The 15,892-nt window shown below is 36.9% G+C and overlaps 1 protein-coding gene and 1 pseudogene across 1 annotated transcript; both read right to left on the bottom strand.

The window, feature by feature from the left end:
• Nucleotides 1-4,385: 4,385 nt before the first annotated feature.
• LOC148696711 (limonoid 21-O-acetyltransferse-like) lies at nt 4,386-5,202 on the bottom strand (annotated as a pseudogene).
• A 7,382-nt stretch (nt 5,203-12,584) lies between these two features.
• Nucleotides 12,585-14,231, bottom strand: LOC137726837 (cocaine synthase). The gene has a single exon (XM_068465792.2). The coding sequence runs from the start codon at nt 14,080-14,082 to the stop codon at nt 12,742-12,744; it is 1,341 nt and encodes a 446-aa protein (XP_068321893.2). The 5' UTR covers nt 14,083-14,231; the 3' UTR covers nt 12,585-12,741.
• Between the last annotated feature and the right edge of the window lie 1,661 nt (nt 14,232-15,892).

Raw genomic sequence — 15,892 nt, 5'->3', positions numbered from 1 at the left:
AGAACTAAGCATGTGGAGGTACATTACCACTTTATCAGAGAAAAGATTCTGCAAGAAGAGATTGAGATGAGACAGGTCAAGACGAATGATCAAGTTGCGGACTTGTTCACAAAAAGTTTGAGTACAGGCAAGCTCGAAATTTTTCGCTGTTTACTCAGCATAGTGCAAAGAATGAGAGCTAACATTGAGGGGGAGTGTTGAGAATCAATGTTAGGTAGAATCAATGTTAGGTATGGTTGAGTGGAAAAAATTAGGTGCAATTAATGGGTTTTGTGTGGTAGCAAATAATCTTAGTTTAATTAAGTGTGTGGTGTAGTTTTCATTTGGTTTGCTATAAATACCCAAGTCCTCAAGCATTGTATATCATCCAAGGAAAAACAAAGCCTAGAGCTAAATAAGAAAAGCTTTGCTAATTAGTTTGTTTTGTGAGCTTTCTTTAAGAGTGTGCTCTATTTTCTTCTTCTTGGGATCATTAGAGTTATCTTGGATACTCTTCTTATTCAACATTACATGTGTATTTTAAAACTTTAATTTGCTATCTTACTAACCTAACAATCGGTTATCATTTTAAACTCATAACCAAACACCTTTCATCTTCTTTCTCATCCTGTTAGTGTTAGATGCCATGGCTGATCTGCCATAGCTAATACATGACCCCAGCCACCCCATATCCTCCTCCCCCCACCCCCCCCCCCCCAAAACACTCCCCCGCATCAGAGGATTTGCTCTTTCTCTCTCTCTCTCTCTCTCTCTCGTTCTTTCTCTTCAAATCAACATCAAAAGGAAGTCGCCGGATGCAATCGACGCCGATGATGACATGGTTTCCGGCGAAGGGCAGAGAAGTGGTTGTGGGTAACGTTCTGTGGTTTGATAGACGACGCTGATGTTGACGTGGTCTCCAGCGAAGGAAGGGGAGGGAAGTGATGCTGCCATGACTACGATAAAGAAGAGGGTTTGGGGGGCGGGACGGTAGGGTAATTGGAGGAGAAGATGCGGGTGGGTTCGACCGAGGAGACGAGATTTCCGGCACTGAAACTTGCAGAGGGGGTTGTTTGTATTCTCTTTCATTCAAATGTTTGATAAATGCTTACCACAACGCCATCAAAGCAAAAAATTAAGGGTATTGGACAACCAATGTCCGAAGAACTAATGTTATTTCTAATGTGTCAACCAGGTGCCATCTTCCCAAAAAAATTTACTCTTTTTAAACAAACTATATTATTTACACTAACAGAGAGGGAGATGGATTTAGCCTCACAATGAGTTAACAATAATATGGTTCAAATTCGCCTGAATCAAACCTGAGTGAAGAGTAATATCACTAAACCATAATACTAAATGGCGTCATCTTTCTAAATTCAAATTCAACTTGAGTCTCACTTAACTGTTTAAAACTCAAATTCTATCACTAAACTTTTTAAAGCTCAACTTGTATCTAATTTTGCCTTCCGTTTACATTGATTACATCACACAAACAGAGTTGATTGTTAACAAGAGTATCTTCAATATGAAGATACAAATTTGAGATGCAAAATCATAAATTTAAATTATTCCACATCTCCAACTTCCCTCTTTCATATTTTTCAGCACAGGCTATGCATGTGCATTTTAGATTGCTAGTACACATTTTAAGAGATCAATACTGTTAAGAAATCCAACAAAAAAAATTAAATAAATACTGCTCAGAAATTTTTTATTTGAATAATTTAAATTATTCCACATCTCCAACTTCCCTCTTTCATATTTTTCAGCACATGCTATGCATATGCATTTTGCATTGCTAGTATACATTTTAAGAGATCAATACTGCTAAGAAATCTTACAAAAAAAAAACAAAATACTGCTCATAAATTTTTTTTTTTGAATTCAATATTATCTTTCTGCTAGTTGAAGACTTGACACAAAATCGAGTGTAATGCCGTCCTAGTATTTATACAGCCGACCTCATTTAATGAGGTAAAGTTTTATTGTTATTGTTGCCACTATTATCCTTGAGTGAAATTATTCTCATCTCAATGTTTTATTTTGTCACCCACATTTTAATGAATTTTTCAATTTCAAATTTGTCCACTTGCAAGAAGACTGATAAGAACTTTTTTTTTTTTTTTTTCCAAATTGATAAAGACATTTTTGTTTTACCTCCCAAATCTGCAGCCGAAAATTCAATCTGGGTTCCAATCAATTTTGTTCGAAGAACTGGAATTGTACGGAATCAAAGCGGAATGTGATGTCTTCTTTTGCTTTATTTTAAAAAAAAAAGAAAAAAAAAAGAAAAAAGGGTTGGCTGTGTGTGTCTACCGTAGACTTTAACTCATATTTTCATCTCCTTTCATTTAGTGAAAGCAATAAAATATCAAAAGATGTAGAAAATGACTTTTTCATTGAAGATGTAGAAGATGACGCTTTTATAAAAATAGTAGAATATTATGTTTTCATTGAACAGATAGAAGAATAATTTTATGTGTGGGTCATTTGAATTTGCCCATGGCATATTGGAACTGTCGTTATAGTATTATTTTGAATTTGGATACCTTTGTTATTGCAGGCATTGCTGGCTTTGAATTCATATTTGATTTTGCCTACCATTACCATTAGTATGCATTATTAGCATAGATTTTTGCCATAAAAACTTCTTCATGTGAATTCGCATACTTCTTTTCTTATTCGCACAAATTAGGTGGGTTAGTGGTTCCGGTGGCAGAGAGGCAGAGATGAGGAGAGGGTGTGGTGGTGGTGGGCAGGGGAGATAGATATTGAGTATTGAGAGGTGGTGGTGGATGGGTTGCGAGTTGGGGGTGAGTGGGCGGGGCGCAGGCTGGGACTTCAGCAGTCGCCGTGAATGTGGTGTTGCAATTAAAGATTGGATAAATTAAAAAATGTATAAAAAAAATATTAAAGGTTATTTTAGGGATAATAAGGAGTCAAAAATTAATATTTTAATTTTTTTAACATTTTAAAGTTTGTGGAATTATATTGTAGGTGAAAAAAATAAAATAATGAAGTGGGTTTAGCAGCTCTCTTATCTTTTTATACCCAATACGTAGCTTAACTTTTTAAGAAAACTAATAAAAAAGCTTGAAAACTTTGAGTTTTAATTATAAGGACAAAATAAAGGGTAGAGTGAATAGTATCATGATTGACTTTTTAGTGTAAAAATGTGGTTTTTCGTTAAAGTAAACAGTATGAGCTTTTCGTTAAAACTCCCTAACTTTTTTCGCGCAAGCTTCCTAAAATCATAGATAAAACTCACTTGACCGGACCGGCAACCACCCATCATGGCAGCTAATGGCAGGGACGAAACATAGAAGAAGGCTATATGGGCTGTAAAATTCACTCTTATCTTCAATTTTGCTATATTTTTAAAACGTTTAAAATATTTGGGAAGGTAAATTCAGCCGAACCAATATTGAATTCCTGACTCGTCCCTGGCTAATGGGTCTAAATTTTCAAATCTTGGTGAGCAACCTCCGGGATAAGTCACTCTGGGTTCCAAATCCATGGTGACTGGAACTTGATTTCATTCTCCAGCATTGATTCTTTGTTCTACAACCCTGATATATAAAACCTAGAGATTTTGAGGTGCATGTACAAGTGTAAATTAATTAAGCCCAATTGAGTGTCCATTTGATTTCTTGTTTCGTTGAGACAAAGAATGGAAGGAGCAGATGGAGAGAGTGGATATGCTGCCGGCCATTCAACGGCGCTCGGAAAGAAGGGGATTAAGCTGCTGTCGTATGTATAATGTGATAGAGGCTTTTGAGTTAGGTGCATATAAAATTTTCCCAATGCTAAAAGCCAAAGTGCTAAAGACGTACAGAAACAGATACAAAATTAACTAAACTCAACTTTCCTCTTGATAAAAAAATAAAACTCTTGACTTTCCTTGCACAAGAAGTGCCAGCATACATGAGAAAACAAAAAACACTGGTAAACTAAGAGTTGTACTTTACTTGAATCCAGTGTTTTTTTTTAAATAGTCCTACCAAATAAGTTCTTAAGGCCTAAATCATAGAGAGGAAATCTGCACAACCGAAATCAATATCATAGAGGAAATATGCACAGACTACTGTAGGTAGAAATAACTACCTTTCAAGAGTAATGCTATTCATACTATGTTTTTATACCACATTTCTATATCACTTTAGGTGGTATTTGATGTGGACATCCACATCATTTGAAAAATTTCCAAAACCTAAGGAAGTGAAAGAGAAAGACGCCTCGTATATCACAATCATCATTTAATTAACTAGTTTTTCTTAATTATTAGTTTATTAAATAATGAACTAAATTTAAAATTTTGATTAATTCAAATGATGTGGTTATTCACATCAAATGCCACATAAGGTAGTATGAAATTGTGATACAAAAACATGATATGAATAACATTACTCTTCCTGGTCTGGCAAGACTTTGAACAAATCGATTGATGTAACTGATGAAATTAAGGTTCCATCATAAAACCAATTGGCGATATGGGGAGTAGCTCAAGACCATATAAGCACATAGCAAACCTTGTCCCTTACTAATGTGAGACAACTCTCAACACGCCCCCACACGTGTGGCCGATTTTTAAGCCTACACGTGGACAACAACTGGGTGATATGGAGTGCATGTGGCCGTTTGATTTCACACAAGAACAACCCACTCTGATACCATGATGAAATTGAGATTCCACTGTAAACCAATTGTGGGAACATGATCATAGATGACGCATCTGTCAACTTGTGGGAAGTGCATAGACCAATGGCAAAGCCTCCACATTCATAGATATTGAGCTGGACGCCTAGGGCAAATTCACTATTATCGTGATCATGTACTTCAAATGGGATGAGTTTATAGAGTTCACCCGGCATTGGATTTTGGAGAAAATCACAAAGTCGGCAGTTGGGTACTTGAGCTTCAAGGTAGGGTATACCCTCGTCGTTGCAGTCTACAAAATGGTTGTCCATTTTGACTCGCCCGGCTAGTGGGTAGAAAAGGGTTAACACCTCAGATAAGGACTTCTTTAGGTGTTTGGATATTTCAGCCACCGCGGGGGGTTGGGTCTCGCCATTGAATTCATAGAAGAGGACCAAAGAGGCATAAATTGGGGGACTTATTTGATCAATAAAGGAGAGCTGGTAATGACGGAAGATGATTCGGGGTTGGAGAAGATGGTTTGATAATCTCCTTGGAGGAGATTACTTCTACTTGAATGTTCATTATCTTTAGCTAATTGGTTGTGTGCTTCTCACTTCGCTGAGTCATCGAATATATACACACGACACAATTGAGTGAAAGAGAAGCATTTTTGTTCGTTTTATTAGCACATTGTCTTTCTGATTTCTAAATCAATTGAATTGGTCAATTAAGTTATAACAGCTGGACAAAGCACATAATAAGTTCACCAATATTGCCCACCATTAAAAGAACGAGGATTGTCTCAGGATTCTTTTTGTAGGAATCTCAAAGATCCTTTAATTTTATCTGTTCATCATATATCGTGATGTCAGTTTTTGTTAAGTACAGTTTATATTCAATTTTAAATAAAATAATTTAAAATAATTTCTAATCACACGATGTACAATGAACAGACGTGATTGGAGGATTCTCGAAATATTGGGTGATGATTTGTAATATGGGCAAAATGCTAAAAGTAGGAATATTTATAAATAGAGTAAATTACATTTTACACCATTAAGTTTCAGTGCAATTGCAACCTCATACAACACTTTTAAAACATTTTACTTTCATACGTTTACTTAACATTTATTGTAATTTCATACACCCGATAGTTAAACCGATAATTTGACTGTTAAGTGATGATGTGGCAATTATAAGGTTACATATTTTTGCTGATGTGGCAGTCAACTGGTCAATAAATTATAAAATAAAGATTTAATTATTTAAATAAAGACAAAATAAAATAAATAAATAACAAAGAGAAGATTGCTGGTGCTGGCTGGACTCAACACACTCGAGACGGCGAGACCATCCTAGCTCCTGTTCAAGGTCCGAGCCGACCTCATCTTCCCTCCACAACCCAACCCCAACTCGCCGCTGGACTTTCCAGAGCCATTGTGGTTCAGGCCTCCACAATGTTCTTCGACTCTGACATCAATCTTTGGGCTCCGTCTCTGGGTCGTCATTAGAATCATCGTCGGTTCTATAATAGTCCTGACCCTCTTCTTCCTCTCCTTCTGCCTCACCTCCCGCCACTGCTCCCTGGCCTAGAAGGCCCAGCCCAAGCCATCTGGTTCTGCCAGACCACATCCACCACTGCGAGGTCCGATTCCTCCCCGAGTTCTTCGATTCTTGCTCGAACTCGACGGTTTTCCAGTGGAGCAGGTCGCCATGACTTACAACAATTTTTCCCATTGGACCCCTGTACGATTCTGAAGCCGACGATGTGAATCTTGGTGAGATGGCAGCATCGTCGTTGTTAAATCTGACGAAGAATAATAAGGGATTGTGATGGATAGAGTGGATGAGAGGGTGCTTGTATGTGGCGCGCGAGATAAGAGAGCAGAGGAAAGCCCGGGTGTTGGGTGTTGGGTTCATCCTGCATTTCTACATATTTTGGGATTACGGAAGTGAGGATTTTAAGAGTGGGATTTGGGAAGCAGATGATATTTGCATCTGGGTTTTGCTAAAGAGTTTTCAAGGGAGGTGAGAGTGAGAAATTGGGTGTGTGGGACTTGTTGAGAAATGGAAATTTCATGGTGCTAAATGCCAGAGGGATTGTGGGCTTTGGAACTGGGAGGGATTTGAAGGTGTTTCCATGGATAGAAAAAATGAAAAACCCACTAATTCTCTCTTCCTCAACTCTCACTCTCCTTCCCACCTGTATTCTCTCTCCCTTTCTAAGCTTTCACGCTGCAAAAGCAGCCAAGACGCAGCATCGTGACGACACTGTTGTCCTCTGACCACCAACGTACCAAAAACTGGCATTCCTATAATCTTCTCTTCGTACCCAGTCCAAATCTCTACCTTATTTCATCAAATTCGAAGTTGATAGGTTCGAATTTCACATCTAAGCCGCGAAAGTTCGTGGTTTTCTGCCAAACCTGCAATTTTTTCTCCTCAAGGAGACGCGGTGGTGGAGCTTTTGCGGTATGTGCATGCTGCAACATGACGATGAAGACCTCGATTTTGATCCATACATACTGTCCAACTCCGACGAAGAAAACCAACTACTTGAATCCGAAGAACCGGAACTAGAATTCATCAGGAACTCGTTCTGGTGACTGTATTATTAAGGCTAGTATTGTAAAAGACAGAAATTAGAAGATATTTTCTGTTATAGTTAGTTTTTCATTAATTGTAATTAGTTAGATGTGCTGTCATTGTCAAAGGATTTATTTGTTATATATAACCAGGAATCCTTTAACAAGGCCTGTATATAACCATCAGTTGTAAATTCCTCTGTCTAACGACCTTCACCTCCCGATCATAACTGCTTCCGCACCGCCTCTCTCCGCCTCTCTCCCCCAAATCCTAACCTTAACCGTTATCAATGGCAGCATCTCCATCTCCTTCCTCTGAAACTGCATCTCCAATTCATCTCTCTCAGGCCACATCTCCGCCGACTTCATCCATTACAATCCAGAACATTGGTTCAATGGTGCCGATTAAACTCACCACCACCAACTATCTCACCTGGAGCGCTCTCTTTACTCCGATCTTCAGGCGGTACAATCTCATCGGCATAATCGACGGATCTAAAGTGGCTCCACCATGAAATTTTGCCGAACATGATTGGACTTCTCGGCAGTGGGTTCAACGATGGAACGATAAACTGAGTCGAGGAGGGTGAGCTCTCTCTATTATGTCAGCTGGGTCTAGAGAGAGAATTGAGACGATTAATGAAGGAGAATTTGAAGAAAAAGAGTCGACCTTTGGTCTGATTTTGCTCTCTCATGATGGTGATTATCATTGTGTCTGTGTGTGTAAGGATTAAAGAAGAAGAAAAATCGGCCACCAAATTTCTTGTTTTCATGCTGGGTTTGAAGAAATCAAAGTTGAATTCAAACGGGTCTTAAAAACCAGAGCAAATTGAGGGGTTGAGGCTAGGGTAGCAATCAAAGTGAAAAGGGGTTTTGAGCTGCGGGGATCAGCGGCATGCAGAGAGGGTTGCGTGGTGTGAGGGGAGAGAGAGAGAGAGAGAGAGAGAGAGAGAGAGAGAGAGAGAGAGAGAGTTTTTTAATTAATATTTAATTAATTTCTCTTGGATAAGGGAGTGGCTCTGCACCTGCTACATCATTATTTAATGATCAAATTGACGAATTTTTTTTTATAGAAATCTTACATTACAACGAATTCGTAAGTTGATGTATGACATTGTATTACTTGAAAGATGAGGTATGAGTTTGTTATATGATTCAAAGTTGAGGTGGTAAAACGTAAATTATCCAATAAATAAGGAAAACGCTAAGGTGACTATTTTTCAAACCATATATTTGTAAATCACGTGATATGGCAGTTGATAGTTGAATTTTTTATTTTTATTGATTTAAATCATCAATTGCCACATATGTAGTCTACAAAATAAGATCTAAAAAGATGGTCACCTCATTTTACCTCCCACTTTTTTTAAAATTTTTAATGTATGTGTGTGTTAACGCATGGTCCTTTTTCGACCCTCAACACAATATAAGCAGGGGAAAAGACCACGAAGGCCTATTAAAAATCAAGGCCCAAAGAAGAATAGGAAGTTTAAGGCCTAGTGGAATCAAAATGAAGCACGTTCGAGCGCTAAAGCGGACCACTCACCAGCCAGGTCTGATCTGAGCAACACAAATTACTTTCCAACCACCAAAGACATGTGGGAAGACTGACAACCTTATGGCACGAGGCTATACAAGCATGCCTACTCAAACACCAATCAGGTTACATGTCAACCCCCGATCAAAAGCAGAAGCCCAGGACGAGACATAAAGGTGGCCGAACCCTTGCTGGGGACTCGGGAGTGACTTTGTTGACTAATTAAGGCCGAGAAGGTTGCTTGACAAACATTGATCTAAAAACACGTGCAATTCTGACTAAGCAAACCTCACTTCAAAGCCAAATATCGACTGATGGTTAAAAACATTGTCAGCACATTGGTCGATGCAAGCGATGCATTAAATGCTAAAAAAGTAAGATTAGACGAGCCCAAAGCTTTCAAGGTTCATGAAGGGTCTATATAAAGGGGTGAGAACCTCTTGTAAGAGGATCAAACAACTGAAGGAGATAGAATTCTAGTCTATAGCTAAGCGCTATTTGTAATCTTTGAAATTGATATAACCCAAGAAATACAGTTAATGTAGCCCATTTTTTAAGATAAACCACTTAAATCCTGAGTCCATTCATTTTAGTTTCAATTCCAAACCCAATGGCTAATTATTTCAATTTATTAACCTGTAAATTTTGAGCATTAACAGTGTGCTCTTCTTCAGGACCTACTTAGGCGTTAGTCGAATTGATTACACCCCTATATATAATTTTTCAATTACTTAAATGAATAATAAACAAAAGATTCGGAAGTAATAAGGTAATGAAAATCACAAACGGGCAAATCACACATGGGAGAACCGATCCAACAATAATTTTTTATATCAAACGTGCAATTCATGGAATCAAATATAAGATCTACCATAAGATAACATTAGATTGTACATAGTGCCAATGGTAAATTTTTTATATATCCATTTTTTTTTAGTAGATCGATATTTTTACACTAAAGAGATGAGGAGTTCGGCACAGTCACACAATGGACAGCCTAATTTGGTATCAAATTCATCATCTACGAGATTAGTACCTAAAACATCTCACTTACTTCTAAATAAAGAAAAATACTACTACTAGAATGTAGTAATAAAAAAAATATTAAGGGAGAGGATAATTGAATTTCAGACTTCAGTATAAAAATATATGCGGTTAATCAGTTGAGCTGCGACCTTTGCAACCGTTCATGGCTTAGCACAAACTCTCTACCATAATATCACTTTACTCTTTTCCCCATATTAAAACACTGTAATGAATTTTCAGGCCATCTTTACCGTTGGTATAAGTTTTAATCTAATGGATGGGCCATAATTGATGGAGAGTAATATATGGTTTTATTAAATCGTCGTTACAATTATGGATAGTAAGTTAAGGAATAATTTCATAGAGTAACATTAGTTTTAGATGAAAGAGTCACGTTTAACTGTCCAGTTGTATGATTAATTCCAAACCTCATGATTAACCGCCCCAGTCCCACCACAGCATCTTGTTCTACAGTAAGTTTGTTTTGTTAAAATGAGGTCCATTATGTAGTGTGTCGCCATCGTAGCAGCTTGGAGCCATAACGTTTCCAACAATTTTTATATGCTTATTGTATAATTTTCTCTATACTAGTCGTCTAACGAATATTATAAGCTCCACAATTCTCTTTGCTTTTATAATTATTCTGTTCGTGTCGGTGCTACTAGTATCACGTTTATTTTTCTCCACTTAATTAGACCATCTCTAATCATTGTGCCAAAATAAGTCCTGGAGATAAAATATATCTCTGGGCTAAATTCTCCCCAAGATTTAAACCAGTTAAATTATTCTTGACCTACCAAACAGTCATATTCAAACAATTTTTTGTTTTTTACTTATAATTTAACGGCTATGACTAAATAAGATCAAATCTAATAGTAAAAAAGAGATTTGAGGGCTCAAAATTAAATCTATCGTTTAAGAAAATTATTTAAATCAAATTTAACTTAGGACTTTATAAATACCTAGTATTTGTATGATTTTTAATTACTTATCGGAGAAAAGCAGTTTCTGGGTTATGACTTAAAATTTTATGGCTTAAATTTTTAAGCTTTATCCCAAGGGTTGGAGATTGTCTTATAAATAGGAAGTCTTAATTAAGTTCAATTTGTGGATGGCGAGTTCAATACAATATTATTATAATTATCTAATTTCTAAGGTCTGACATCATAATCACGTGTCAATGCGGACCACAAACACACAAAAAACACCAAATATCGCACCCCGCCTGATTTTGAGGCCCACCACTTCTTCCACCTAGCCCCACTCTCTCTCACACACCACCCCATCGGAGTATTTGATCTTTGAACTTGTTATAATGTAGAACAATAGTCTTTTTGGCCAACTCTGTTAGAACTTTCATCCAAAATAAAGAGTAAACAGACAAAAATTGGATTGAAGTTCAAATGTACAAATAATGTGGAGCAATGATTTTTGTGACTGTTGTGAAAAAACTGCGCGTATCAAAGCGAGGGACATCGTTGGTGAGTGGGAAGAGTGGCGGAAACAAAATCCGGGCTGTCTATTTTGGCTTCATCTTTTTCTCCCTGGCAAATGGCAGCCCAGGTTTTGGTGAACATGAGCATAGGATAACCCATCCGCCAACTTGTGAGAACTGCATAGACCAATGGCAAAGCCTCCACAGTCATATATATTGAGCTGGAAGCCTGGGGAAAATTCATAACTTTCATGACCACGTATATCAAATGGGACGACTTTATAAAGTTCACCAGGCTTTGGATTTTGGAGAAAATCACAAAGTCGTCAGTTGGTTACTAGAGCTTCGAAGGTAGGGTATACCCTCGCCATTGCAGTCCGTCGAACGTGGATAATCTATATTAGGTGACGAATAGTACATGTAACCGTTAGACTTGATACATGAGATAACTTACTTTGATACCATGAGGAAGTTGAGATTGCACTATAAAACTAATTGTCAAGTAGTCTAATTTACTTATAAGCTCATACAAGATCTATTATTTCATCCATGTGAGATTTATCCATAAAAATGCCTAAATTGGTGCAGTAAATATGTTGTTTAATCAGGAAAAAAATTTGAGGGAATATTATATATATATATATATATATATATGAGGATCTTCTATGAATTCTGCTACGGTACTACCATACATATCAAAATTTATTTTAACAATTACATATAGAAATTATACAAAAATATCATAAATTCGCAAAAGCATATGGGTGCAGCCATATCTCGATAAATATTTTCAACAGTATAACTATGAATCTTCTATAAACGTGGTCAAATGTCAATGGAGAGAATACACCAAGTATGTTTTGATTAATTTCCTCGCTAAATTCTTTACACCATTTTTCAGTATTAACAGAAAACGCATTTTCATTGAAGAGCTTGTCTTAACTAAATTTCAGCTAGAAAAAAAAAAAAAAAAAAAAAAAATCCAATAGGAGATGAACTTGCTAAATTGCATGTGTAAGAAGACCTATATTGAGAGTTTGACAACACAATTTAGAATTTAGAATTACATGGTTGCATTCCTAATTATACAGAGGCTTCCACTCTCCCACTCTTGCTGGGCTAGCAAGTGCTTAAGTTGGGGACAAAATGAAGAAGAGTTTGACAAAACAATTTACAACTTATAATTACATGGTTATGTTTCTAATTACATTGAGACCTTTTAAGATCAAACCTCACTCCTGTTGGGCTAGCAAATGGTTAGGTTAGAAACAGTATCAATATTGAACTATTGAACAGTATATCAGTGTTGGCTCTTCTTTTTGAAACTCAACAGTATGACCCATAAGAGTATGATTGTGAAACCAGAGATGGAACCTCACCATTAGGTTTTACAATATCATCCAAATTTATTTTGATTTAAATTCATAGTCCATCCACATAATTCCATTCATTTTCCGACAATAACTCCAAACTATGAACATAGCCTTAGAAAGTTGTGGGAAAGTATTCTTAAAAACAAACAACACTTCTGGAAATTTTTAAAGAGCAGACTTGAGTGCTAAGTTATCATGTTGTAATAATACACTTGGATTCATTAATGCAAAAGCAAGAAGCTCCTGATTCCTTTCAAAAGCAGCCATGTCTTCCTCACTCAAAGTCACCCAAGCCTCTATGCCATCATCCTTTCTTGTGCTCACCAAATAGGCAACATTAGTGCTTGAAGCAGCAGGGACATTACTCAGCCAGATTGGCTTTCCCCACCCAAAATTTACCTCGTACAGTAACTTATAATTACCCAAATCTGTTCCCACATAGAAATTTATAGTATCATCTCTTTTGACAAAGTTATTATGTACCTCTGTGACAGACTCGCGAATCGCCTGATCCTTTCCAGGTCCTTTAGCGTAATTGTTGCTCAATTCTTCGATTCCTCTCCTTAGCTGAGCTACCAAGCCTTGCAGCTCCAACTCATTCTCGTCTGTCTGTGCCGCATAGTACCCCATGAGGTTTCCTATGGAGTCATCTGACAGGGGCGGCACGACACTTTTGCGAATATCCACGGATTGAGACAACACAGATAGCTTAGGAGGCGGCTGCAGCGAGTTTGATGATCTTGACGCAGCAACCGCACATCTCCAAATGAGGGCCGTGACAGCTTCGGCCTGCGTAGGTTGATCCACGATCGTACTGGCTGCTTTAGTCCTAAGAGCAGAAATCTTCGATGCATTGAACACAAACCTCTTTGCGACACAATTCTCTCTCTTTGCATCTACTGGTGAGGACTGGTGGAATGATGAGGAATAATCGATTGGTGGAAATCGAAATGATGCAGTGAAATCTGGAAGGAGAGCTTGACTGAATCCAAGAGCAGTTGCTGACCAGGACATAATGAATGTGCTCAATGAGGCTGCATCAGCCAACTTATGTGACATACGCATACCAATTGCCAATCCACCGCAACCGAAAACGTTGGCCTGAACTAGAAGCAGAGCTCCCTTGCTAGCTTCAGGGGACTCGGTCGCTACTGGAAGGAGCTGTCTCAATGTCCCAGCATCAGGTTGTGATAGGAACGTAGAGAGCAGACCATTGACTTTAGCTTCAACATAGTCAACTCCATAATCATTGCAATCAACGGAGATGTTATCTTTCATTCTTCCGGCAAGCGGGTAGAAGCGAACTAGGGTTTCAGACAGCGATTTCTTGAGGATCCGGAGGGAGCTTTGGGGGGTTGTACTGTCATTTCTGGGGTAAAAGAGGACCAAGGATTCATAAGCAGCAGGACTAAGTTGATTCAAAAGGGAAAGCTTGAAGTTTCTAAGATATTGAGGGGTTGGAGAGGATGGTTGTAGGGTTTCTCTCTTGATCATCTCAAACTCCATGATCTCCGTGGAGTATTTGTGGATCAGAATTCACAAGAATCACAACAAACTAGACTTTGGAATTGGGTGGAAATGACATGCATTTTTCTCAGACATAAATAATTGTTAAATAGGAGAATTACTCGTCAATTTTACCACGAAATGAAAAGAAAACTAAAAAGTAGGTGGCACGAAGAGCTGTTAAAATAGAATTGGGTGGAAATGACATGCATTTTTCTCAGACATAAATAATTGTTAAATAGGAGAATTACTCGTCAATTTTACCACGAAATGAAAAGAAAACTAAAAAGTAGGTGGCACGAAGAGCTGTTAAAATAGACTCCGGTGAGGCAACTGGGTTCAAAGAATTCAACTGGGGGCCGTTGGCCCATAGGTGGCGCAGAAAGTCAAAAACTCATTCCAGAGGGGGCAAAGGTAGGTGTGTCTATAAAAAGGGTTTTCTTATTAATACCCACATTTTATTGACTACGGCTCATAAAAAATTTAATAATAAATAACTCATGTATCTTAATATAAATTGACTATTTAAGCCCTAAATAGTACATTACGTAAGTTCTTTTAACAGCAAAACCTAATAATAATTCAAGAACATGTTGAGATCGATTTTTCTTGTTTTTGAGTTGCAGTCTAAGAGTTCAAATTTGAAAACATTTTCTGCAAATTCTGATATCACTTTTTTAAAGATAATTTTCTTAAGCTGGGGGTGTAATCGCAATCGCTACAAGAAACCCATGAGATTTTTCGTAAGGGAAATATATTGATGTCGATTTAATTATGAATCAGAAACTGATTCCATTTGGCAGTTAAGAATGTCTGGAAAAGAGAGTATCATTTCTCATTTTTTCGGTTGAAAGGAGAGACTTCAAGAAGAGAAAAGCTAGCTGAAGTTTGAAATCCCAGAGCAAAATAGGATAAAAATGTAAGAGGTTAAGTTAGAGACTGGAGCAAGAACCAAACAAAAACAACTAAATTATATAGATAGCAATACACTAGAAGCTAGGCACATTTTATTTCCTGGAATTCGACAAACAGAAGCAAGTCTTTCCAACACTGGATAAATCTCCCAACAAGGCAGCAACAACCTTTATTATTTCCTTGTGGGGTGTAAGGGTCGTGTAGGAAATTATGTGGATGGATTAAGATCATTTTTAATTTAAAAAGTAAATGTAGAGCGTTTTCAGTACGTGAGGTGTGGTCAACAAAATTTAGAGTGTTAATAAAAACAACTCTTATAAAAATAGGAGTAATAATAGGAAAACCAAAATTTTAAATTAAATTTTGCAAACTAAATTAAGTGATCGTTGATAATTAAATTATTACTCAAGTGTTGAATAAGATGTTTATTTTCTATTAGTGATATTGACAAATCATTTTATTTGTAAATTTAATTTAAAATTTTAGTTTAAAATTTTGATTTTCTCATATTATTTTAAAAATAAACAGTCATAGAATCTGACAAAATTAGGATTTTATGAGCTGTCAGAGGACAATATTTAATTGAAGAAAACGAAACCAAGTTTGAAATAATACTTTTTTAAAATTTTTTATAATAATCCAAGTTTGGATATTTCTACGGTTCACGATGGACAAAACGACAAAATTATGTAGTTTTCATTACCAGTTGGTTTGACATCTGTCAGAATGATTTAGATCAATTATTTAGATTATATTTGCAAATTAAGTTGGTTTGACATCTGTCAGAATGATTTAGATCAATTATTTAGATTATATTTGCAAATAAAGTGAAGTGTCATCAGTAATAAATGAAGTAGAATTGTCTCTCATCTTATTCCCATTCCCTTTCCTCTCC

This window comes from Pyrus communis, chromosome 5, assembly GCF_041283825.1.
Source record: "Pyrus communis isolate YQ-2024b chromosome 5, ASM4128382v1, whole genome shotgun sequence".
In the NCBI taxonomy this organism is placed as follows: Eukaryota; Viridiplantae; Streptophyta; class Magnoliopsida; order Rosales; family Rosaceae; genus Pyrus; species Pyrus communis.
The sequence above is the reverse complement of the archived record's forward strand: the minus strand, read 5'-3'. Positions and strand labels throughout refer to the sequence as shown.